This window comes from Guillardia theta (assembly GCF_000315625.1).
Source record: "Guillardia theta CCMP2712 unplaced genomic scaffold GUITHscaffold_11, whole genome shotgun sequence".
Lineage (NCBI taxonomy): Eukaryota > Cryptophyceae > Pyrenomonadales > Geminigeraceae > Guillardia > Guillardia theta.
In genome coordinates, this window is record NW_005434663.1 from 852,268 (window position 1) to 874,208 (window position 21,941).

At 54.5% G+C, this 21,941-nt stretch overlaps 8 protein-coding genes across 8 annotated transcripts; 4 read left to right on the top strand and 4 right to left on the bottom strand.

The window, feature by feature from the left end:
* Nucleotides 1-57: 57 nt before the first annotated feature.
* On the top strand, nt 58-444 carry GUITHDRAFT_102876 (hypothetical protein; the record flags this gene model as incomplete). The annotated part of the gene is made up of 1 exon (XM_005838538.1): nt 58-444. One exon carries the CDS (start codon nt 58-60, stop codon nt 442-444), a length of 387 nt encoding a protein of 128 aa, XP_005838595.1.
* Nucleotides 445-886: 442 nt separating this feature from the next.
* On the bottom strand, nt 887-3,603 carry GUITHDRAFT_102877 (hypothetical protein; the record flags this gene model as incomplete). Its single annotated transcript, XM_005838539.1, has 17 exons — nt 887-1,021; nt 1,244-1,327; nt 1,474-1,560; nt 1,610-1,663; nt 1,713-1,817; nt 1,867-1,962; nt 2,012-2,069; nt 2,127-2,184; nt 2,234-2,292; nt 2,353-2,393; nt 2,438-2,499; nt 2,547-2,597; nt 2,727-2,793; nt 2,839-2,896; nt 2,945-3,077; nt 3,180-3,261; nt 3,490-3,603. The coding sequence occupies 17 exons, from the start codon at nt 3,601-3,603 to the stop codon at nt 887-889; spliced, it is 1,344 nt and encodes a 447-aa protein (XP_005838596.1).
* A 455-nt stretch (nt 3,604-4,058) lies between these two features.
* On the top strand, nt 4,059-5,569 carry GUITHDRAFT_134511 (hypothetical protein; the record flags this gene model as incomplete). Its single annotated transcript, XM_005838540.1, has 4 exons — nt 4,059-4,840; nt 4,900-4,999; nt 5,144-5,451; nt 5,485-5,569. 4 exons carry the CDS (start codon nt 4,059-4,061, stop codon nt 5,567-5,569), a joined length of 1,275 nt encoding a protein of 424 aa, XP_005838597.1.
* Nucleotides 5,570-6,214: 645 nt separating this feature from the next.
* Nucleotides 6,215-9,847, bottom strand: GUITHDRAFT_102879 (hypothetical protein; the record flags this gene model as incomplete). Its single annotated transcript, XM_005838541.1, has 5 exons — nt 6,215-6,453; nt 6,503-6,617; nt 6,684-7,686; nt 7,744-9,100; nt 9,247-9,847. 5 exons carry the CDS (start codon nt 9,845-9,847, stop codon nt 6,215-6,217), a joined length of 3,315 nt encoding a protein of 1,104 aa, XP_005838598.1.
* Nucleotides 9,848-11,538: 1,691 nt separating this feature from the next.
* GUITHDRAFT_102880 (hypothetical protein) lies at nt 11,539-12,288 on the bottom strand (the record flags this gene model as incomplete). The annotated part of the gene is made up of 1 exon (XM_005838542.1): nt 11,539-12,288. One exon carries the CDS (start codon nt 12,286-12,288, stop codon nt 11,539-11,541), a length of 750 nt encoding a protein of 249 aa, XP_005838599.1.
* Nucleotides 12,289-14,203: 1,915 nt separating this feature from the next.
* On the top strand, nt 14,204-14,920 carry GUITHDRAFT_102881 (hypothetical protein; the record flags this gene model as incomplete). Its single annotated transcript, XM_005838543.1, has 5 exons — nt 14,204-14,208; nt 14,370-14,472; nt 14,520-14,601; nt 14,651-14,742; nt 14,795-14,920. 5 exons carry the CDS (start codon nt 14,204-14,206, stop codon nt 14,918-14,920), a joined length of 408 nt encoding a protein of 135 aa, XP_005838600.1.
* A 477-nt stretch (nt 14,921-15,397) lies between these two features.
* On the top strand, nt 15,398-17,261 carry GUITHDRAFT_134515 (hypothetical protein; the record flags this gene model as incomplete). Its single annotated transcript, XM_005838544.1, has 6 exons — nt 15,398-15,424; nt 15,781-15,860; nt 15,910-16,436; nt 16,483-16,542; nt 16,598-16,643; nt 17,015-17,261. 6 exons carry the CDS (start codon nt 15,398-15,400, stop codon nt 17,259-17,261), a joined length of 987 nt encoding a protein of 328 aa, XP_005838601.1.
* Nucleotides 17,262-18,629: 1,368 nt separating this feature from the next.
* GUITHDRAFT_66086 (hypothetical protein) lies at nt 18,630-20,034 on the bottom strand (the record flags this gene model as incomplete). The annotated part of the gene is made up of 4 exons (XM_005838545.1): nt 18,630-18,866; nt 18,906-19,478; nt 19,832-19,939; nt 19,990-20,034. Coding segments are annotated over 4 exons (963 nt in total), but the record flags the coding sequence as incomplete, so codon positions are not given.
* Nucleotides 20,035-21,941: the final 1,907 nt, after the last annotated feature.

The window sequence follows — 21,941 nt, forward strand, 5'->3', positions numbered from 1 at the left end:
CTCTCTAGCGGATCTGCTTCCTCCACAAACTGCTCAGCCTCCGAAGCAACTTGGTCGATGGAAGGGACCTGCGGCAACGCGACTGGAACGAGCGCGGCGGGAGTGATCACGGACGGGCCGGGCGACTACTCGGCGTCCGAGCGATGCTTTTGGAAGATCACCACCAGCGCAGATGTTGAGCTCAAGTTCCAGTCCTTCGAGACTGAGCCAGTCCTGGACAAGCTGCAGGTCTGGTCCTGCGAGTTCTGGTCAGAGGAGATGCCATGCACAAACTGCGACAAGGTGCTGGCGTCGTTCGACGGCTCCCTTGGAAGCTTCAACTTCACCGCCAGCAATGCAGGAGGAGGGAGACGTTGCGTTACTGTCGCCTTCTACACTGACCCGATGACTCAGCTGTTAGGGTTCTACGGGGACTGGAGCTTGAAGTGTCCTCCCCCGCAGTAGAGGAGAGGAGAGAGGAGAGAGGAGAGGAGCGTGGCTGGTTGCAGGAGGGAGGAGGGAGAAGTGAAAGGAGATATAGGTTGTGTTTCACGTGAAAGTTTACAAGAGAAGATTTCAAACTCATCGTAGCCCCAACGACTTCTCGATCTCGTCCGGAAGCCTGCGGAACCAACTGGACGCAACCTGCTCGTCAAGTCATGGACGTGAAAGATGAGGGGAGGAGAAAGGAAGGAAGCAAACAGGAGGGGAATGTGGTAGCAGGAGGACAAGGAGGAAGGAGGAAGACGGTGGTTGCGGGAGTAGGCAACGAGAAGAGGAGCAGGAGGAGCAGGAGCAGGAGCAGGAGCAGGAGCAGGAGCAGGAGCAGGAGCAGGAGCAAGAGTGCCTTGAGTTTGTGATCGGTGGAGGGCATTCTGATAAGGTAGACGGACCCTGCAAAACAAATTCAGCACGAGGAGGCGGCACCCTCGTTCCACTCACGTCTCAGCAGATGGGCGAGCTTGTCGTCCAGCTGGAGGCCGAAAGCCTTGGAGCTGAGAGAGGCAGTGTATCCTCCTAGAGAGAGCATCTCCCCCAAGTCCTGGACCCCATGAGGTCAGGAGGAGGGAAGGGAACGATAGGGGCAGAGTCAGGAAGCAGCAGAAAGCATGGGGTGAGGAGGATGCAGGAAGGGGGAGGGGTTGAACAGGACGTAGGAGTTAGGTTGCAGGGAGAGGAGCAAGGAGCGAGTAAGGAGAATGTAGGATTGAGTGAGGAGGGGGTCGGGGTAGGAGGCAGAGCCAGGAGGCAAGGCAGACACAACCTGACGCCTGAAGGTTAAGGGGACCCCTCCGGTGAGGTCGGCGACCACGTTCCATGCGGCCACTTCAGCTTGTTGCATCGCAATCTGACGTCGAGCAAGTGAGCAGACTTGGAAGCCCCTCCTCCTCCTCCTCCTCCTCCTCCTCCTCCTCCTCCTCCTCCTCCTCCTCCTCCTCCTCCTCCTCCTCCTCCTCCTCCTCCTCCTCCTCCTCCTCCTCTTCCCTGACCCACCTGAGCCGTGGAAGGGACAGGGGAGCCGGAGGAGTCGATGCAACGCGCGATGTCCCCAACGGCGTACAAATCTTCTTCCTCCTTCACCTGTTGATCCTCAGTGCATGATGGGGATGACAGGGAGGAGGAAGGAAACCTTGAGCATGTCGTTCACATGGATTCTCCCATCTTCCTCCTGCACGTCGAGACCCTGCAGCATCGTTGGCGTCCACGGCAGATGAGCAGCACGAAAGTCTCACGTTGAGGACCGAGGGGCGCGAGGAGGAGGCGCGGATGATGATGTCGAACTTGTCTTCAGCAACTGCCCCGTTGTTCTGCTTCCAGGAGACCGAATCGTCTTTGATCTGCACATGGGGGGTGTTATTTCTCGGAATCACTTGAGTGATCGCAAACCTCGACGACTTCCGTCCGCAAGAATTTCTTCACCCCAAGTTCTGCCAGCCTCTGTGTGGCAACGATGCGGTTGTACAGGTTTGCTCTTGGCAGGATCTGAGGGCGGTCAAGGTAAGAGAGCCAAGGGAACATGTGTAGAACTCACTTTGTCTCCCCGTTGAAAGATGGTGATATCAACATTCTTTTTCATGTTGGCTGCGAGGCTGAGCAGCAAGACGTTCACATTCTGATCCTTCTCCATTTCAAATCTCCATCATCACCTGCAGGACAACTCGATGCCGGGGTATCCTCCACCGACAACAGCAATCTTGATTGGTTCTGCCAGCAACGATCATCAACATCCGGAGAAACTCAGATAAGTCCCTACTTTTGTTCGCAAACTTCAGCCCTGCCAGCCTTGCTCGCAGTTTCTTCGCGTCTTCAAGACTGTTGGGCCAAAGGTCAGGTCCCATGGAAGGACGTCAGAGGACAGTGGCTTGCCGTTACCTTCTGAATCCGAAGACGCCAGGCTCTCCTTCCTTCTCGTCCTGCATTCAAACATTCACCTCCTCACGCAAGGTCACAGAGCAACCTTGGAATTTCCTCCCGTCGCTAGGATCAGCTTGTCATAAGACACCTCTTGCTTCCCCCCGCCTGATCGAACAATAAATATCAATGTTGCCTGCTATTCTCCTCTGCACCTGAAAGAGAAGCAAGGTCCACAGAGATGGTCTTGTTGATTTTGTCCACACCTACAAGCATCTGTCAACTTGGAACTCGATTTGTTTTCGCCTTTCCATCACTGCGTGCGTTATCCCTCCATCTCTCCTTCCCTGCCCTCCCTCCCTCCTGGTCTCCTTGCCCCTCCCACTTCGTCTTACTTTGTGCCTTTCCTTGCAAAAACTTGACACCCGTGCCCTTGAGCACATCAGTGTAGACAGGAGCAACCTGAAGGAGTAGTCATGCCCTGTACACAAGGGAGGAGGGAAACACCTCCCAATCTTGCAGCTCTCCGGTGACCAACTCATAGAGGAAAGGGGAATACACGAATCTGCACCGTAGCTCATTCATGTTTCAAACACCAGAGTTCAACTCCAACCTCTCTGAATCTGAGATGAGAGTTACAGATGTTTCCTTGGACTTCCCTTTGGCCTCTAGATACTTGGCGAGGTTCAATGCTGTGTACAGGCCCCCGAATCCTCCCCCCACAATGCAGATGCGCTTCTCTGACCCTGCTTGCGAGCAGACCGGGAACGTTCGACGAGTCGATCTCCCTCTTGCCGTCGATAAGGTAGGAGGGCGATGACTTTGACTATGGCTAGCAAGTTTCTGACAGTTGAGAGATGTGAAGCTGGGGTTGAAGCTAGCGATGAAGCCGGAAGAGAAGCTGGGATTGCTCATGACGATCAAAGTCGCCTGCAGATTTTCATCATTCGGAGAGCAAACACGTTGTCGCTCCCATCCTCTCTCTCGACCTTCCCTTCCATCTCTCATTCTCTGCCTATCGCTTCCTTGCCTTGACTAAAATTGATGTTGGCCTAGATACAGAGTTCTTAGCACCTTGTCCTCCCTTGTTGAGTGACAGTCGTGTAAGACAGAACTCTATTCTTCTCTGCCTATCACCATATTTCTCTCACTTCACACCCAATTTCTCTCCCATTGTTCAATCATCATGAGCACCAGCAGCAGCACCAGCAGCAGCAGCACCAGCACCAGCACCAGCACGTTACTGACCATGAAGAACGATGTTCCAGCCATAGCGCAAAATTCCAGTCGATCGACAATCTGGTTTTCTTCTAGTACCCCGACTTTATCGTATCATTTGAATCGAATATTGGGGGTGGTATACTAAAAAAATTAAGAAAAAACGTACAAATGGATTGTTTACTAAAATGTGTTTACTCATTCAATCTTTCTATTGTTTTCCACTCCTTGAGTGTTGGTTCCAGAAAAAAGAAAACCCTAAAAAAATCTCCGTAAAAGGCGAAACCGAGATCCGCCGCATGGTGGACTAAAAGAGAGTGAGTGCAGGAGCAGCAGCAGCAGCAGCAGCAGCAGCAGCAGCAGCAGCAGCAGCAGCAGCAGCAGCAGGGAGAAGAGGAGGACCACTCGGGCTGTGAGACGTCTTGTACGAGTTCGTGCAAACTATCGACACCAGACTCTGGGGACTAGAGATTGTTCACTTGTAAAAGTTCATGCCGCCCAGCACCCTCATGGCAAACTCAGCACTGCGATCCATCCTCTGCTTCCTCTTGTGCTCGCTGTTGGCTCCCAGGACTCTGAATGAGGCGGTTGGAATGGAAAAGCCTTTGTCGTTTCCCCGGCACGAAGGCGATGCAGCCGCAAAGTTGCTCGGAAGGGTGATGAAGGCAAGCAGAGAGCAGGTGAGGCTCGTGCTGGAACCCGGCATGCACACTCTGCGGGAGAGCAAGGGTGCTGACAACGAACCGCTGACGTTGAGTGTTGTGAAGCACGATATGGATTACGACGTGTTCAAAGAGCATTGCAAGCGATCGTTTCCCGACAATCAGACACGTGAAGAGGACATGGGACCGCACGATCTGTTCGACATTCTTGACTCTACCCCCACAGCTAACCACCCTGCCTTTTCTGCATCTCCTCCGGGTTCTCAGATGGTTCAGCCCGACCTTGCAGGCAGCAACGATGGGTCAGATGAGGCTGGGAATCCCTTACGGTACCTCCCAGGAATCCTCAGCCCCTCGTGCTGCCTCCCTCCCACCAGTCGGCTCCTCCTCCGAGGCAACAGCTCCCATGACCAGAAGCCCCAGGTTGAGGGTTCTTGGAAGCTACTCAACAGCTCACGGGGAGTCTTGGAACAAGTCCACTTCTCCAACCAGCACGGGAGCATCTTCGAGGTGCTCTCGGGGCCATGGGAGTTTCGGTCATGCCGGTTGGCTGCTGCGGGCCCGTGGCTCGTTGGCCCGGTCTGCATCTTCGGCAGGTGTGAGGCCCTGATCAACGTGTCGGACTGCAGGTGACAGTGAACTTGGTGGAGTCTAGTTGACTGACAGTTGAGGTTTGACTCGCGTCAAGGTTCGGGAGGCTGGAAACGGGCAGGAAGCGAGATGTCGCCCATCATGGAGTTGCAGCATCAGGCAAGACAGTCTGCCGCGTGAAGAACTCATGCATGGAGGTGTGAGGAAATTCTGTCAACTCCTTTTCATTTCCCCTCCGTTTGCTCCTCTGCCCCGTCCCATCTTCCACCTTCCTCACTGCTCTCCTCCCTCTGCCTTCACTTTGTTGACATCTTGTTTCCGGCCCTCTTGTCTCTTGTCAGGAATTTCGCATGTCAGACGTCTCTGCTACCGACGAGTCCAGCGTCTCCCTCTCCAATTCCGTCCTGCAGTACAGCAACTTTGCTGTCTCTCTTGCTTCCCAAGCTCGAGTCAAGCTGGAATCCTGCGAGCTGAGAGATCACAATTACTCTGCCTTCATCTGTCCAGGTCCACCGCAAAGCCCCCTCTTCGCGTTCGCTTCCCCTTTCTCATTCCTTCCTCTCGATCTCCGTGGCTCTCGTGTCCAGACCAGCACTCCTGACGCCTTTTGGCCATCTGCTCCATCGTTCCACCCCCTCTCAATCCCATTGTGAGTCTTCCGTTCACTGAATTGTCCTTGCAGAGCGACAGCGTTGTCACCTCGTCTCGAAGAACGTCTCGATCCTTGGCAGGGTTTGGCATCTCCCCTTCCGGCCCGAAGGGACTAAACCCCAAACAAACTCGTTGACTCTCTCACCCCCAATGGCCATCCCGGGACGCGAGGACACGCGATGGGAGGTAGGAAAGGAATCCCTTACATTCGTTGTTGTTGTCCCTGCTCCTGCCCCTGCTCTTCCTGCTCCCTACTCCTGCACTTACTCCTGCTGCTGCTGCTGTTGCTGCTGACTTTCTGTCTCCTTGAACATCGCAGTTTCCGGAGACTTACGTCAACGGCCGCACGGAGCTGGACGACAGAGGTGACAGCAAGGGGACCTAAGTCCTTCTCACGATGTTGTCAGTGTTTGACGATCATCTGCTGGCGCTTCCCAGCTCCTGCTCAGAGTACGAGGAAGATGAAGGCTTCGCCTCGCAGGTGGGCAGGAGGCAGCTGGGCAGTAGCATGACCTTGTTCCCTCAGCTTCGTCGTGCCATTGAGGCTGAGGCACAACAGGGCCGGCCAGTCGCCCCCGCCAACTTCTCCTCCTTCGTCAGTGACGTGCTGGGCTCTATGAAGCTGGACGTTTTCGCCTAGCTCTTTCGTCGCAGCCCCGTCCTCTGCCCCCTGGACTGGCGCAATTTTCTTCTCCTCAATCTCCGGCTCGTCCCTCCCCTCCTTGTCCTTGCTCTCGTCCTCGCCCCTTCCTCGTCCTCCTCTACAGCCTCGGGTCGGGCTGAGGGAAATAGCGCTCCGGAGCTCCTTGGGCGGTGAAGAGAGCAGCAGTGGTTGCCGAGTAGTCGAAGAGATGGTACAGGACGGCGTCGGAGGGATGCCGCGGGCTCTGGAGGAGACATTCTGCCATGGGGAGGGAGGGGCAGGTATCTTGACTGACAACCTCGTGCTGGCTCAGGGAGCAGGACTCCATGAGCTTCGAGAGCATGCAATACCCCTCACCTGCAACTTTGTCAGACGTTTCAGAAGGAGCTGGGCTGCGGCTGGGAACCGTGGTTTTGGTTGGCAGCGTATTGTCGGGAGGTAGCGGAGGCAACGACAAGGCAGGTGGTGTTGGTTGTGAAGGGGAGCAGTTGGAGGAAGACATCGTAAAAGTGACGGGTGACCTAGAGGCCGAGAGGGTGTCAAACAGGTCTGGAGCAGCTGGAGAAGTGCTGGGGATAACAACTCACAGGAGCGCGGTATTGGAGGTACATGTCGGAGGTTCTGAGATCGTAGAAGGGGAGGAAGGTCGACCACCACTTGCTGTTGACGGCATCGATGAGGCAACCCTGGACTAGCTCGCAGACCTGAGGGACGTGCCAGGAGGCCCCGCAGGAGATGGCGAGGGGGTCAGCGACATGGTTCTTGACGATCCTCCTCTGCAGGATGATGTCGTTGACAAGCTGCTGCGCATCCCGTCGCTTCAAGCACGTCCGGACGGGGATCGAGGCCTCAGCTGCGGTCGGGAGCGTTAAGTTCAGCCTTGTCCTGCACTGCGCCCTGGTTGCCTCGAGAGTCTCGCTCATGTTGGAGAGGACAAGGACGCTGGCAGCCTGCTCCTGCTCGCACACCACGGACCTCGCAGCGACAGAGGACGTGACTGTGAACGTCTGCGCTGCGACGGTGGGCCAGCTGAAGGATCGTTGGAAACCCAGGAGGAACCCGAGGGGCTGCGTCTTGTTCCAGTGCAGCAGGTCCTCCACCACCAGCCTCACGTCAGCCCCAGCTAAGATGGCAGACGCGTTGACGTAGGCATCGACGACCTGGGGCTCCCCCGTCACATCGCTGACGTAGGTCAGGACAACTTGGTTGCGGTGCGAGTGAGGAGACGACAACAAGGGAGCGAACATGCTGGACGCATGCCTGTCAAGCAATGCCCTGCTGCTGGGGATGATGCTGAACTCCAGCTGGGAAGGGAAGACTTCATCCCCCTTCCCCATGGGGCAGGCGGGCCCAACGAAGGCAAGGAAGATCATCAGCCCTCCGCTGACGTCCAGGAGGAGGCCGCACACGATCTCGAGCACCGCAACCTCCGCCGGCTTTCCCCTGCAGTCTCCCGTGCATGCGATCCCTGTGGCGTTGCAAGTGCCGCCCGGCATCGCCCCCGCGGCGAAGGTCTGCGACTGGACGGCTGAGGGATCGAAGGGGAGGAGGCAGTCGCCGCGAGCTCCTACTTCAGCAGGTGCGCTCACGCTGCAAAAAGAGAAGGAAGTTAGCATAGGTTTGCAGTTCTCCCTCCTCCAGCTCTACCAGGCGATGAAGCCGACCATGCCGTTGCACTTGCGGACCTCCGTCCAGCTGCCGTAGGTCGATCGCACCTGCCATGGCCAGAGGCGCAGGGAGCTCATGTGCATGGCGCCTCTCTCAGACACTAGCGTGCGGGACAAGTTGGCGATCTCCCCGCTGCTCATCCCGATCACGATCGTCGTCAGTCCTCCTGAGATGCAGGTCTTACCCAGCTCGAACGTCCCGTTGGCGAGGCAGCGGGGAGAAGCACTGCCTTCCTCAGACAGCACGAAGCCCTCGTCGCAGCGGATCCTCACGATGCCGGGGAAGAAAACTTCTCCGACCGGCTCCACGAAGCCATACCGAGGAGGGAGCAAGGAGCCGCAGCTCACAGGATCGCAGCGAGCGTCGAGGATGTGGGAGAAGTCCGCGCGAGGGCGGCTGATGGGCGTCCCTGTCACGTAGCCTGACCGATCGTATGAATTGTCAAACACAGTGTCAATCTCCATCCTGCCCAACGAGGAGACGCATCGGGGGCTCGCCCTGTCCTCTCCTCCTCTGTAGTTGACGACCAGGCGGTAGCCGTCGTTGCACGTGAGATTGATCGAACCCCACACGGGAAGGGAACCTGGCGGCATCACCTGCCCGTTGAGCAGCCCCGGATAAGCCCCGCAAGTTCCTTCCCTCTCCTGCTCGCACGTCTTCCCCTGCGTGAATGAGCCGTCAGCCTGGCAAGTCGGGGCCGCGTTGCCTCCGTCGGATAGGATGTAGCCCTTCTCGCACACGATCGTCACTCCTCCTCCGAAAGTGACGTCATCTGCCGGGAAGACGGAGGCGTTGGGAGGAGGTGGATATCTCCCACATGAGACAGGAACGCACGTGATGCTGTCCTCGAACGTTCCTGACGGCAGACACAGTGGACTCGTCGTGCTGTTGGAAGAGACGTTGACCGGGCGGTAACCATCATCACACTTCACCTGCACTCTCTCTCCTTTCTTGACGATCCCTGGCGGCGTCGAGTGGGCGTGGGGTGGAGTTGGAAAGGCTCCGCAGTCCTTCACGGGGGACTTGTGCCTCCAGCTCACTAGCGTGCTCAGACTTCCAGTCTGGTTGATCGAAGAACACGTCATGCTGCCAGGGTAGATGTCCTGATCTTGCCAGACGATCTTCTTGGCATCAGCGACAGACAGGACGATCGGGTTCCACAACACGCTATCAGGAGGATTGTTTGACATGTCGGACCTGATAGCAATGCCTAGGGTGATGCCATGTTGGATCGACGAGTTGGTGACTGCAGAAGCATACAACAAGTAGCCGTTGGTCGCAAGACATAAGTCTGAGGAAGACTCCTCCATGAGTGGGAGTGGCTGCTCCAGTAGCACTGCACGAGAAGAGTGAGCGGATAAGCAAGGAGAAGACAAGGGAAGGGGGCAGAGGCTGGAAGGGATTCGACAGGACAGGTCAATGCAGGTCAGAACAAGTCAAGTCAGGGAAAGAAAGGAGAAACAAACTTCTTTCTAGCTGCACCTTGATCGTTCTTAGGGTTTACTCTTCCTGATGCCAGCAAGGTTCCAGGACTTCCCGTCCGCCTGCTGTAGGCGATCACGAAGTTCTGACGAGACACTCCGACGACGAAGGCTCTGTTGACGTCCTCGTCCACCATCTTCGAGGGACCCAAGGACACCTCGGAGCCAGAGACGTGCGCGTGGAACACGAAGAGCTGCTTCCTGAAGTTGGTCGCCAGGATAACGAGCTGACTGTAGAGGTCGTCGCTGACGTGAAACAGCTGCGCTGCTTGCATGATCTCTACCCCGTCCTCCTCGAAGATGCTCCCAGGGTTAGAGTTGACGGTGAACCCTCGCAGGGTGGCTCCTGATTCGTCGACCAACACGTCCTCCACGCTCACGTGCGCGGAGATGGCGACCGAAATCTGCTGCGCGAGGAGCTTCGAGCTCGATCCCTGCGGCCCTACGGGAGGGAGGAACTCCTGGCCCACCTTGAGGTCTTGATGCTTGAGGAAGTTCCAGTCCGGGGGCGTCAGCCATGGTCCGGGAGTTGCGAGAGAGAAAGAGACCCCGAGGGTCAGAACTAAACAGGCCGAGCACTGTGATCCGAAGGTTGTCCACATGTTATCCTACTCGAGAGCCCATCCCTCCATCACGGTGAACCTAGCCTCAGCTTCTCCTCCTCTTACCCTGCTACTCTACCCTCCCCTCCCCTCCCATCTTCTCTCTTCTCCCATGTTCCCCTGGCTCACCTCACCATGTGGTCTGCAAGTTCTCATTGGAAAGCTGCATGTCAGTTGTCGGGACAAAAAAAAGTCAAAATGATGAAACCAAAAATTTGCCCGGGAACCGGGAGGGCCTGACAGTCCCGGAGTCCGATCAGTCACTGGTAGTCGGACCCGGCGGGACTCAGCCGGGCCAAGCACAACGATGTAGTTACTAACCGCGGTACAGCGACATTGCTGGCATGGCGCGGGGGAATGGTCCTGTGCAAAGGTAAGTGAAGGTATCAGTTAAGCCTCTACTCTCAGGCTCCTGCAGCGGACTACACAGACGGTGCGGCCTCAGTGGCGGCGGGCCCCGGCAGTGACTCGGACGGACCGGAAGCACCGGGTAGTCACACTGACTGATACTGCTGGATCGGTCAGGTGACGTCACGAGTCTGACAGCCTGCCGACATAGGCAGGGCCGAGTCCGACTTTTACTCAAAGTTAAGTCGAGTCAAGCTGCTCCACAGCCGGGCTGAGGGCAGAAGCAATCCGGAGTGTGGCCCAAAATTTAGGCCGCTAAGCCGCGCAGTGACTCCCGGAGTAGCTGACCCGGTGACCCGGGCTGGCACTGCACATCAACTTGGCTTAGAAACGGCTTGACAAGCGAAACTGAGACGGAGCACAAGTTTGTTAGACTTGTACTGTGCCAAAGTTGAATGCAGACACCATATCGACCTTAGTTGTAACAAGACAGTTTTTTGCTCAAGACCGAGTCTAATGTACACAAAACCAGAATTGAGGAGCACATGAGAGATAAACAGTATGCTAGGATGTGAAACCCAAGCATCCAGACATGAGAGGACCTTAGCAAGACGGCTAGGAAAGCCCCCTGCTTCGTCCCGGGCCACATACTACATGGCCGCCTTGAAACACGTAAGGGTCGTCAAGACCCAACAAGGACAAGATTGCAGCATATATCGCTTGCATACCACGCTCTGATGCATAAGCTGTCGTTTGAGCTTTAGACCGCCTCCATCCGACCACTCCTCGCTGAGATATGCTCCGACAAGTGCAGGAGTGTCAGGAGGGGGTTGGGGGCTGCAGGACGAAGATGCGGCGTATCCAAGACCCAACAAGGACAAGATTGCAGCATATATCGCTTGCATACCACGCTCTGATGCCTAAGCTGTCGTTTGAGCTTTAGATCGCCTCCATCCGACCACTCGGTTTACCGTACAGGAGAGTTTTGTTAACTCGACGCTATCTGACTGGCACGCGGCTGGCCGCTCATGTGATCCATCAAACTGGGAGTGTGATCGGATCGGACATCTTGGCACACATGCTAAGGCCGGGCCCAAGGAATTCTCGATAGCATGCCAGGGCTGAGGGGGTCACGGTGTGCCCGGGCCGGCAGAAAGGTAGGCAAATTGCTGAGGACCCGAACAGCTCAGTACGGTACAAATTTGCGTCAGATCACAAATATTTGAATATCGTGTATAACAAAACAAGCTCGTTCAAATATCCTATCAATAAGAAATCCCTAAGTACCGTGAGGAAATAATGCCGAGAGCAGTTTTCTCAGCAGGTTGCCAGCTAGTGATAAATCATATATCACGCATTTGAATCAAGTCAGCGCCAAGGCTGATAGGAAACCCAACATTGATGTCAAAATTTCGCAGCTCAGAGATAGCTGGGTCCTCTCCTTGCTCCAGCTGAACCCCGTAGAGCTGATTATGGTCGAAGAACTCGATGATATGGCCATGGTTGGGAGGAGGAGGAGGCTGGTTAGGGTCCACCTCACCGAACATTTGGAGCGCCTCGCAGATGGTGCAACTGCCGGACTGATTCGAAGATTTCTTCCCAGCCTCGTCGTCCAAGAGTCCTCCGAGCGAAAATGAACTCAGGGTCTCGTCCTCGGCCATGGCCGGCAGAGAGACGACGTCTTCTGGCTCGGGGACAACCTGGAACGCGAAGTCTGTGACGTTTTGTTCACCCTGAGCAGTATATGGCAGGGGCTGGTCATCGTCGTGATGCAAAATGTTCCGCTTCTTCCTTGGCCTCCTGTCTTTCGATCCTACTGGCCTGCCGGGCTTCTTGGCCTGCTTGTTGTTGGCCTTCTCCACATATAATTCGATCTCCTCTCGCGTCCACATGCTCTGCGTTGCTTTGATCCATGTGCGCTTGTTCCAGATGTCTCGTACAGCCTTGGGGCTGATCCTGTATTGGTTGCTCAACATGGTGCTCGAGAGCACGGTATCTGAGTCTGAGTTGCCATGGGGCCTCTTGCTGTAAATTTCTCGAGCTTCTTCAAAACTCAAGGCCGCCTTCCAATGAGCCTTATTCTCGCTTTCCATTTCAACTTTTTCCAATCAGCAAGTGATATTCCAACAGTCTTCTGCTCCCACCCTCTTAGATCGCGGGTGCTTACGGTTTGTCTTTTGTTAAGCTTAGAAGAACAACGAATCGACAACGCGGGCGTGTATATAATAGATTGCCGTGAATCTATCTCCTTCTAACTTCCGTCTTGAAAGGCTATTAATAGTGAGAAAAATCAAGACGTCCACAACAGATTTGATACAGGTCACTGCAATAAATATGAGGCAGCAGGGACAGAAACCTCGACAGAGTTGTCAACGAGACTTCAGAGTTCGAGGGTGGGCCAGAAGTGCAAAGGGCAGCAGTGTTGCTAAGGAGGGAAGGTACAGATAGTAGATAAACAGAGATTTTTGACGGGTTGGGAGGAAGAAACACAAGTCTAAGTGCAATGATAAGCGCAGTTACTGCATGAGTTCTAGCATATGCTTCGCTCGCGGATGTGGACGCGAGTAGAGAGGCGCGAGGGTAGGGTAAGATTCCGTAGGTGGGTAGGGGTGAACCTTAAATCTAGGGTGGGGTACACAAAGTTGTGATGAAGCGCCTAGGGGTACTCAAAAGGTTATGGAGAGAACCGGGTATATTTCTGGTCAGAAATGGGGTTGTTAACTGAGTGGGGTGGGGTAGGCGGGATGGAACCACCCCCACCTGTTTGTGTACCCTACCGATTGAGGACTGAAGTTGGCGGTGTGGGTGATGAACGGGTAGTCGGCAATAAAGTTGGGGAGAAGGGGTCGGGCCCCACTGGTACAAACCAAAGAAGCTGGTAGATACGGTGGGTACTGTAGAAGGAGTAGAAAGTAGCATCAAAGTAGGGGTCCAAGACTTTGAAATGAAGGGTAGGGGTAAAGGGGGGTAATTTTTTGGGTGGTCCTGGTAGGGGTGGGGGACTGGGTAGGGGAGGCATTTGGTGTTGTACCAGCGGCCGGCCCTGATCGGTAGACTCAGTGTGGGGTGGGTGGGGGTTATCCTTCTCTGGGCTATTTTCACAGGAAGCTCGTGTAAAGGGGGGTGGGTCTGGGGGTGGGTCCGATGCAGCATTGAAGTTGTCTCTCTTAGTTGACTGATCAGGATCCGGTGAGGCGGGCCCGAGATTGTTCAAGCCTTGAACTTCCGACTCAGTGACTCTGTGAATGGCAGGGCGGCCGCGCCCGGGCCACTCCGCCGCCCACTGTGACCGTACCCGCGCACGGCGCGGCCGTCACTGAGCGGCGCACTGCGGCATCATCATGGCATGGAACTTGATCGGCGGCCAGGCCGTGAAGGAAACTTCAGGCCGGGCCGCATACGGCGACCGAGTCTTCTTGACTCGAAGCCGCTTTCGGGCCGGGAAATTGAATTGCCGGGTGAGTCAATCGGGTGCAATAACCCCACCCCCCTAGATGTCTCAACATACTACTTACAATGCCACTACCGGTGATAGAAACAGGGATTTTGGGCTCCATTTCATCGAAGAATAGGGGGTGAGGGTAGTTCTTATCACCAGCCAAGTCTCTTATGACGACATTTCCAATGCGTAAGAATGCAATCAGACACCCACCCAATACCCACTACTATAGTCTGGTTGATATGTAGACTAAACATTATTTATATCAATTTTCATGGGTAATTAAGAATATTAAGTGATTTTGAAGGGGTGATCGTGCCCACCCGTTGGAGGGGAGGGGTCAACTTAGGGTTCACTGCCCCCCCTTCACGCATCAGCCGCCGCCATGCTCCGTGCCGCCGCCTTCTCTGCCGCCGTCGCCTCCGCCGCTGCCTTCATGCCCCTTGCGCCAGGCCCTGCCTGCCGCTCTGGAGCCACTGCTGTCAGCATGTGAGTGATCGATCTGACACACAATCGATGGTAGTTGAGTGAAAGGAATGTTGGAACTGTTGCAAGGAGACTGGGTTGAAATGGGGTGAGCGAGTGTTGGCGTTCTGTACAAGAGAGTATCAGTTCGCTTCTTGTACCTGAATGCTTTCGTCGATCATAGCACTTAATACCATAAGATGGAGAGTAGGGAATGTCTTTCGAAAGCACGATGACCTTGTATTATGTTAGTACTCACTCGTGTTGCAGGGCCAAGTTCCCTGGGCAGGCCCCCAACGGAGCTCCTCCGGCTGATCTCTTCAACATCTGGAGAAACGATTACATGCTCACCCCCCAGCAGGCTGCTGCCGAGGTACCATCCATGCTCAGGGCGTCATGTATCCTTACCCGCTGTAACAGGCCGCTGAGAGGAAAAAGAACACTCTCTTCGACGGAGTGTTGCCTCCCTTCTCCAACGTCGGAGAGACCACCTTCGGAGAGGGTAACGACGTTTCCTCGTCCTCTCTTCGCCCCGTTGACTGGTCCTACAGTCGGCACCCCCACCATCAGCGGTCTCGGTGTCGCTCGTGACTTCTCCACCGCCAACCCCACCTCCGCTTACGATGTTGCCAACTTTGGCAAGGTTAATGCTTCTTCACGACCTCTCTTGACTGCTCACTCATGCTCTCGTGCAGACCATCGCTGTGAACCCCGACGTTCTCATCAACCCCAAGACCGGAGCTGGTCCCGACAGGGCCTTCTTCGAGAAGAAGGGTGGCAACGCTCCCTCGCAGCCCCGCAAGCGCCTCTTTGGCAAGTAAACTATTCTAGGGTATAAAGTGAAGGAAAGCTTTCGTGTTCGAAATAAATGATCATGTTTCTTTGGCGATTGCATGCGCGGAAGAATCACCAACACCGATTCAAGACCGTTGCCTTGTACGTGAAAGACGTCAAATGAAGTATCATTCCCAGCATCGTAGTTTTGTTTCATGCGTCTTAGGTATGGATACCTTTATGTCCAACACACACCATCCTATACAAAAGTTGAGCTGAGCTACGTGTTGTGGTGTACTGTCGTATGTTAACACAGTTCATTATGTTTTTTTTCAATCTGTTGCCTTTGCATTTCTCCCCTCCCCTCTCCTGTCTTGCCCTGTCTTGCCCTGCCCTGCCCTGCCCTGCGCTCTCCTGTCTTATCTCAATGTAATTTCTAACATCTGCCTGCTGCTCACCCAAGGTACAGTACCCTTCCAGTGGTAATGGTAACTTAAGTGGAACACTCGACTGGAGTGGTCGCAATGTCGAGCGCTGGGAAGTTGCGCAAGGTAACGAGAACGAGAGCAGGGGGAGCAGGAGGAGCAGGAGGAGCAGGAGGAGCAGGAGGAGCAGGAGGAGCAGGAGGAGCAGGAGGAGCAGGAGGAGCAGGAGGAGCAGGAGCAGGAGGAGGAGCAGGGGGAGCAGGAGGAGCAGGAGGAGCAGGAGGAGCAGGAGGAGCAGGAGGAGCAGGAGGAGCAGGAGGAGCAGGGGGAGCAGGGGGAGCAGGAGGAGCAGAGGGCATTCGATGTAGACCAAGATGCTTGGTCGACACAACGTTGCGACGTCGAAGAAGGATGGCGGCAGTGCGATCAAAATGCAGCAAAGAGCGAGGATCTGCGAAGAATGTCTGACTAGATTTGAACAGCAACTGCCCGGCCTTGTAGAGAAGTTGGATCAGTTTCTTCCCCTTGCTCGAGTGGAGTCGATCCTCAAAGCGTATACGACGTGATGTGATTTGCTCTCCCCGTCGCGTGCTCAATGCTCTGAACAACAGGACAAGGAGGACCACGTTCCGGTTGAATCGTCTCCGTGTGAAAGGGAAGCAAGCAGAGGAAGCGGTGCTGGGAGGGATCCAAGAGAAGCTGGAAGAGCTCTCGAGCAGGAAGCGAGCAGTGCGGCTAGAGAGATGCCCATGGAGCGAAGACGCCTTCATCGTCTCTCCTGCTGGCGTCCAGGTGAAGCACCTGATCGACCTGCATGCTCACAAGCAAGGTCTCTTCCACTTCCAGTCATGGTCCAGCATGATCCCGCCGCTCTGCATCGATTATATGAGGGGAGGGCACCTTCTTGACATGTGCGCGGCGCCCGGGGGGAAGGCGAGCATGATAGCTGAGAGGATGAAGGAGGGGTGCAGGCTGGTGGTCAACGAGAAGGACAGGAGGAGGTACGAGAAGATGTGCTTTATCCTCTCCCAGCTTGTTCCCGACGACCTGCTCCCTGCCCTGTCGTTGAGGAATTGTGATGCGAGGAAGTTCCGGCTAGTGGACGGGGAGCAGGAGGCGTCGGAGGGGAGGCAGGACGGTGAGAAGAGCTGGGGACGTTGGAAGGGGATGATGTTGATGTCCAGGAAGCAAGTTTGACAAGACCATATCACAAGCGTTCGACACTATCCTACTGGATGCTCCGTGTGAGTGTTGGGGAGCGAAGGAGGTGGGAGGAGTAAGGTGAATGAAAGTGAGCAGGTAGCGGGGAGGGAATCATCAATATGGGGGAGCCAGGAAGTTACAAGTAATTAATGCTGTCTTGTGATGGAGATGATGATAGAGATGATGATGACGATGATGTTGATCATGATGATGAGGACGACGACGATATGAACTCGATGTGATGTTCACCCTCATTCAGGAATTGGTCGTTGCAATGGGTTGCCGATCATGTCGCCTTGCAACGACAGCTGCTGGAAACTGCAGTCTCGGTGTGTAGCTGAACTCATGAGTGAGGAGGAGGGAGACGATGACGAGGGTGACAACAGCTGCTGAAGAGAGGTGGGCAGCTGGTATACTCAACCTGCACGCTCAACCCGGAAGAGAACGAGGAGAACGTCGCCTGGATGTACAAAGTAAGATCGAGAGCTCGTTTCGCTGACGCGGGGTGTACAGACTGAGCAGCTGCCCGGAGGTCTCGGTAGAGGAACTTCCTCCTCCTTTCAGAGCCAACGACGGAGGGTTCAGAGAGCAGGATTGTTTCGCCAAGGGCCTCATGGTGACTTCTCGGCTGAGTGGAGGCAGCGGAGTGACGGAGGCGGAGCAGGGGAGTCTCTCGCAAGCCCAGGCAGCTCGTTGCCTGCGCGTTTACCCGTCGGAGACCATGGAGGGTTTCTTTGTGTGCAGGCTGAGAAAGAACTGAAAGACGACGAGGACAGGAAGAGGAAGAGGAAGAGGACGAGGAAGAGGACGAGGACGAGGACGATGGGGTTGAGATGAAGAGGAGCATAGCGACGGTGAGGAGGAGGAGAGGAGAAGAGGGAGGAAATTTGAAAATTGTAAATACGAATGAGGAATTTGGTTTCTCTTAATCGGGGTTGCTTTTCATCTTTTATTTTCTTGATCGTCTACTGCGTATTATTGCTCTCTGCTTCACCTAAAGATGAAATCAGAAGATGTAATTGATGTTTCATGTTTTTTGTTTGGTTTTTATGATGATGATGATGATGATGATGATGATGATGATGATGATGATGATGATGATGATGATATCGTATTTGTTTTTAATGATGATGTGTTTTTGTTACCTTCTTGGGAAGTTTGTTCATTCTTTTCGCACGATTGATCGCTTTCACCTGAAATTCGTGTAAGAGGGCAAAACGTTCGAGACGACAGAACAGAGTTGTAGACGAGGGACGGAAGAAGAAGAGGCAGAGGGAGGAGGCCTGCGGGAGAAAAGGAGGGGACAGGGGGTGGTACCTGCTTCTTCCATTCCTTCTTGTCCATTCCATTCAACGGATCATCTAATTTTGCTCTCTACCGCACGAGTCAGCAGGAGGAGAGAAGGAGAGAAGCTACAGACCTTGTCTTTCCTGCCTCTTTGACGTGCTCCGTCTTCCCCCTCACCTGGACCGCTCCTTTCTAAGCTGTCTTCCTCGTCCCCGGAGCCCAACGGAGAAGATACACTCTCAGGGACATCCTCCTCATTATCATCATCATCATCATCATCATCATCATCAGAGTTGTCGTCGGTGTAGTCTTCTTCTTCTTCTTCTTCTTCTTGTTCTGGACTGTCCTCTAATTTGTTCGCTACCTCTCCTGTCAAGACTTTGTCCAGTCCTTTGTTGACCTTCAGACTCTCTCCCTTCCATTCTCCGTCTGCTTCATCGACTTCGTCGTCCGCCATGCCTTCCTCCTCTACCCTGTACTTGAGGTTTTCACCCATCCTCCCAAAGCCTTCGATACCTTCCGGGCCTCCCCAGGGTCCCCATCCGCTGGAATCCTCCTCCTCCTCTTCCTCCTCCTCCTTCACTCTCTGGTTGGCCTCCTCCACAATCTGCTTCTTCGCCACTAGCCTCGTGTCGATCCCCTGCTGTCTTCCGGTAGAGCTTCCGAGGGAGCTGGCGTTGACCAGCGCTCGCCCTTTCGCATCATACCCCAGACTGCGCAGGATGTCGGATGCTTTCGTGCCTGAAGAGAAGGAAGGAGCACGAGAGGAGGGAGCAGCAGCAGCATCAGCAGGAGCGTCGAACATTGCAGTCTTCGCATCCTCGCGCGCAGCTTGAAGGTCCATCCCAGTCATGACCCCGTAGTTGCGGAAGTCTTGACCCTCCCGGCCCTCTGCAAGTTTCTCGATCTCTCGCTCAGCGTCCTTGAAGTCTGCTAGCCTCTGCGGGAAAGAGGAGCAGAGGAACACTCCTTCCTCCACGTCGTGCTCAGCCTCTTCCGTACGTGTCAGCGGCTGGCCTGACCTCTGCTGATCCGTCTCTTCCTCCTTCGCAGCTTCTTCTGTTTCCTCGGACAAGCTCTGCGTCAAGTTTCGCATCGCGTCTGAGTGGCTGAAGACGGGAGAGACGACGAGCTCGAAGAAGGAGCGGAGGGGAAGCACCGGGATCCCCTTGGAGGAGAAGAAGTTCCGCACGTTGACCGCGTCCTTGCGCAGGAACTCCAGCGAGCAGGGATGGTCTGGTCCCACGGACTGCCCGACGTCGATGACCATCACCTTCCTCCTCACGTACACCAGGTTGTACTCGCTCAGATCCCCATGGACGAGCTTGCAGTCGTGGAAGAGCAGGCGCATAATCAGGAACGTCTGCCTGTAGCTCTCCTGCCATGACTGCCCGTCAAGCTTCACATCCTTCAGCTTCGGCGCCGCTTCCCCTCCCTCCCCCAGGAACTCCATGATGAGGACGTGGGATCTGAAGAGGAGGGGACGAGGGCAAGGGACCCCAGCCAGGTACATCCTCTTCAAATTTCGGAACTCCTTCTCCGCCCACAGGCTAACCATTCTCCTTGGGTTCTTGGAGTAGCCCTTGCGGAAGCGGTAATCCCCCATGACGTACTTCTCCCTGTCCTTGAAGACGAGGATCGAGGTCTTGAAGATCTTAATTGCTACCTCCAGCTCCTCCTCCTCCTCCTCCTTCTTCGTCTCCTCGGACCAGAATAAACCCTTCCCTGAGATATGGGAGTATCCCTCCGACAGGTTCAGAGGAAGAAATTGTTCTGACGACCGAACTCCAACACTCCTGCATGGTAGGGCAGGGAACGAAGCAGGAGCAGGAGCGTGAATAAGAGGAAAGTGAACAAAGTCAGTTGGAATCAAACGAGAGTGAATGGGAATCGGAAGGTATGCAAACTTACAGGTCGATTTGCTCATTCTCATTCCAAGTCTTCTGTATCAATTTGCTCCAGTTGTGATAGTTCGACCCGAACCCCTGAACATCAGCATCAATATCAACATCCAAATCGACATCCGCAAAAGAATCGCCTCACATGATACACGTTCGCCTCCTTCCCTGTGCTGATACATCCTTGCATGCTGTGCAGATATCCGTTGGACATCAGTCTGTCCAGAATTCTTCTCGTGCGTGGATCAAGAACCTTCACGGAGCTCGTCACATTTCCCTGGCGCCAACCACCTCCCAACAAACCCCCTCGACGGTTGCTCGATCCGCCCTGTCCTTGTGCCGCACCATCTTCATGTCATCCTTCTTGTGGGTCCTGCAGTCATCGTCACATGCCAAGGAAGCTTGTCCTCCAACAGCGCAGCACGTGTCGTGCTGGACGTCCTCAAGCCTGCCAAGCTTCGCAGTGGTGATGGAGCCCGCGCGAGGGGGAACGAAAGTTGGGAGTAAGGTCAGATCGACTTTCTCTCTGTCCTTTTGCTGAGAGGGAGGATTGACTGGCGATTTCCATATCTTCGTGTCTTTGTTTTGCTGCTTGATATTCGAAACAGAGGTGTCTCCGAGGTTTAGTTGTGCTCGTTTCAAACTTCGCTCCTGGCATAGGAGGAGAAAGAAACTCTTCAGAACGCCTTTCAGAGAAGGAATCTGCAGTACCTTCAAGCTCACATTCACTGCAGTATCTTTGGAGACAATGTCATCGATGCTTCTTGTCTCGTTGACATCAAGTATCGTCGTCTGTAGATCGCAACCTTGAAAATCATAAGCTGCATTCTTCTTGGTCTTCGATAACTTTCTCTCCTTTCTCTTGTTCTTCGACATCATATCATCTTTCAGATCCCTGTGAACATGACGTCATATCTTTTCAGAGCTCCGATCGTCTCCTGCTCACTTGAACGTCCACACGTTGGGAGATCCTTCACGATCGCTCTCTGGCTCAGCGAGAAGCTGCATGGCGTGTCATTGACCTCCCTCTCACTTTCATCTAGACCTTATCTCTTGTCATAAGCATGCGATCTTCTCCAAACTTGTAGACAATTGTTTCCTGTGCATCATGCAAGGGTCAATATCCTAACATCCACTCAACATTCGCCTTGCCTCGACATTCTTCGTCGATTCCTGCTCCCCTTCCCCTGTACAAAGTTGCCCGCCATCTCTCCAGCTAGAGCGCTTGAAGAGCTGTAGAGGCATGCACTGTCCTCCCCCGCGCAGACGAAGAGCCTGGAAGGAGGCCCGCGGACCTCAGGGATGTAGCGAAACGAAGAGCTTTAACTCACCATGTCCTTGCAGTCCATCGAGTAAAACCTGTGCTCACCCGAAGTTTGACACAGAGCAGCTTGCGCCATGAAGCGACAGAACAACTCTCTTGCTGCTGATGCTGCTGCTGCAGCTCCACCACCACCCGCCTCCTCCTCCACACTCATCATCACTACTAGAAGCGCAACTATCCACCATCGGAGCATGAGCAGTTTCGTTTCAAACTTTGGTCGTTAAACTTGCATGATAAGTTTTGAAGTTATGAAAGTTTAGTACCCCTACCCTTCCATTTGCCTTTGATCCGGGGGTACAAACTCCCCGACCTACCAGCCTCTAAACCGGGAGGAACACGCCACCCACCACCATGTCGCAACATACTCCGAGTATGCCGATCCCTCCTCCTCCTCCTCCTCCTCCTCCTCCTCCTCCTCCTCCCCCTCCGACTCTCGCTTCAGATCGAACCACCACTTACCTAACTTCAGGAATCTCGCAGAGAAGGACGCAGACGACTAGAATGGGAGAGTATCGGCGGATTACACTGATTTGCTGCAAGTGTGCGAAAATCATCACTCATAATGGTTTCCACGTCCTCCTCTTCCTCACCAGGCACACTGTTTGCTATCAAAATGGGATAAGTTCATTGCGTCCTGGTCCGATCCATGCGGTTTACTTGGGATATCTTGTAACATCCGCAGCTGATTATTTTGATTCCGACTTTAGGGCAAATAATGATGATTACGGGAGTGACATATCTTCTCGTTGAGGAGCATCATGTTTGTCCGCCGGAGCTTCGCTAGGTTTGTATGAAGACGCTGATTCAAATGCCACAGTGCAATCTGGTCACCTCCGTTAACCATTTGTACCATGACGAGCTGAGGTCGGAGACGCTCCCTACCAGACGCGATTACTTTCTGCTTTACCAACCTGTAATTGGCTTGTGCACT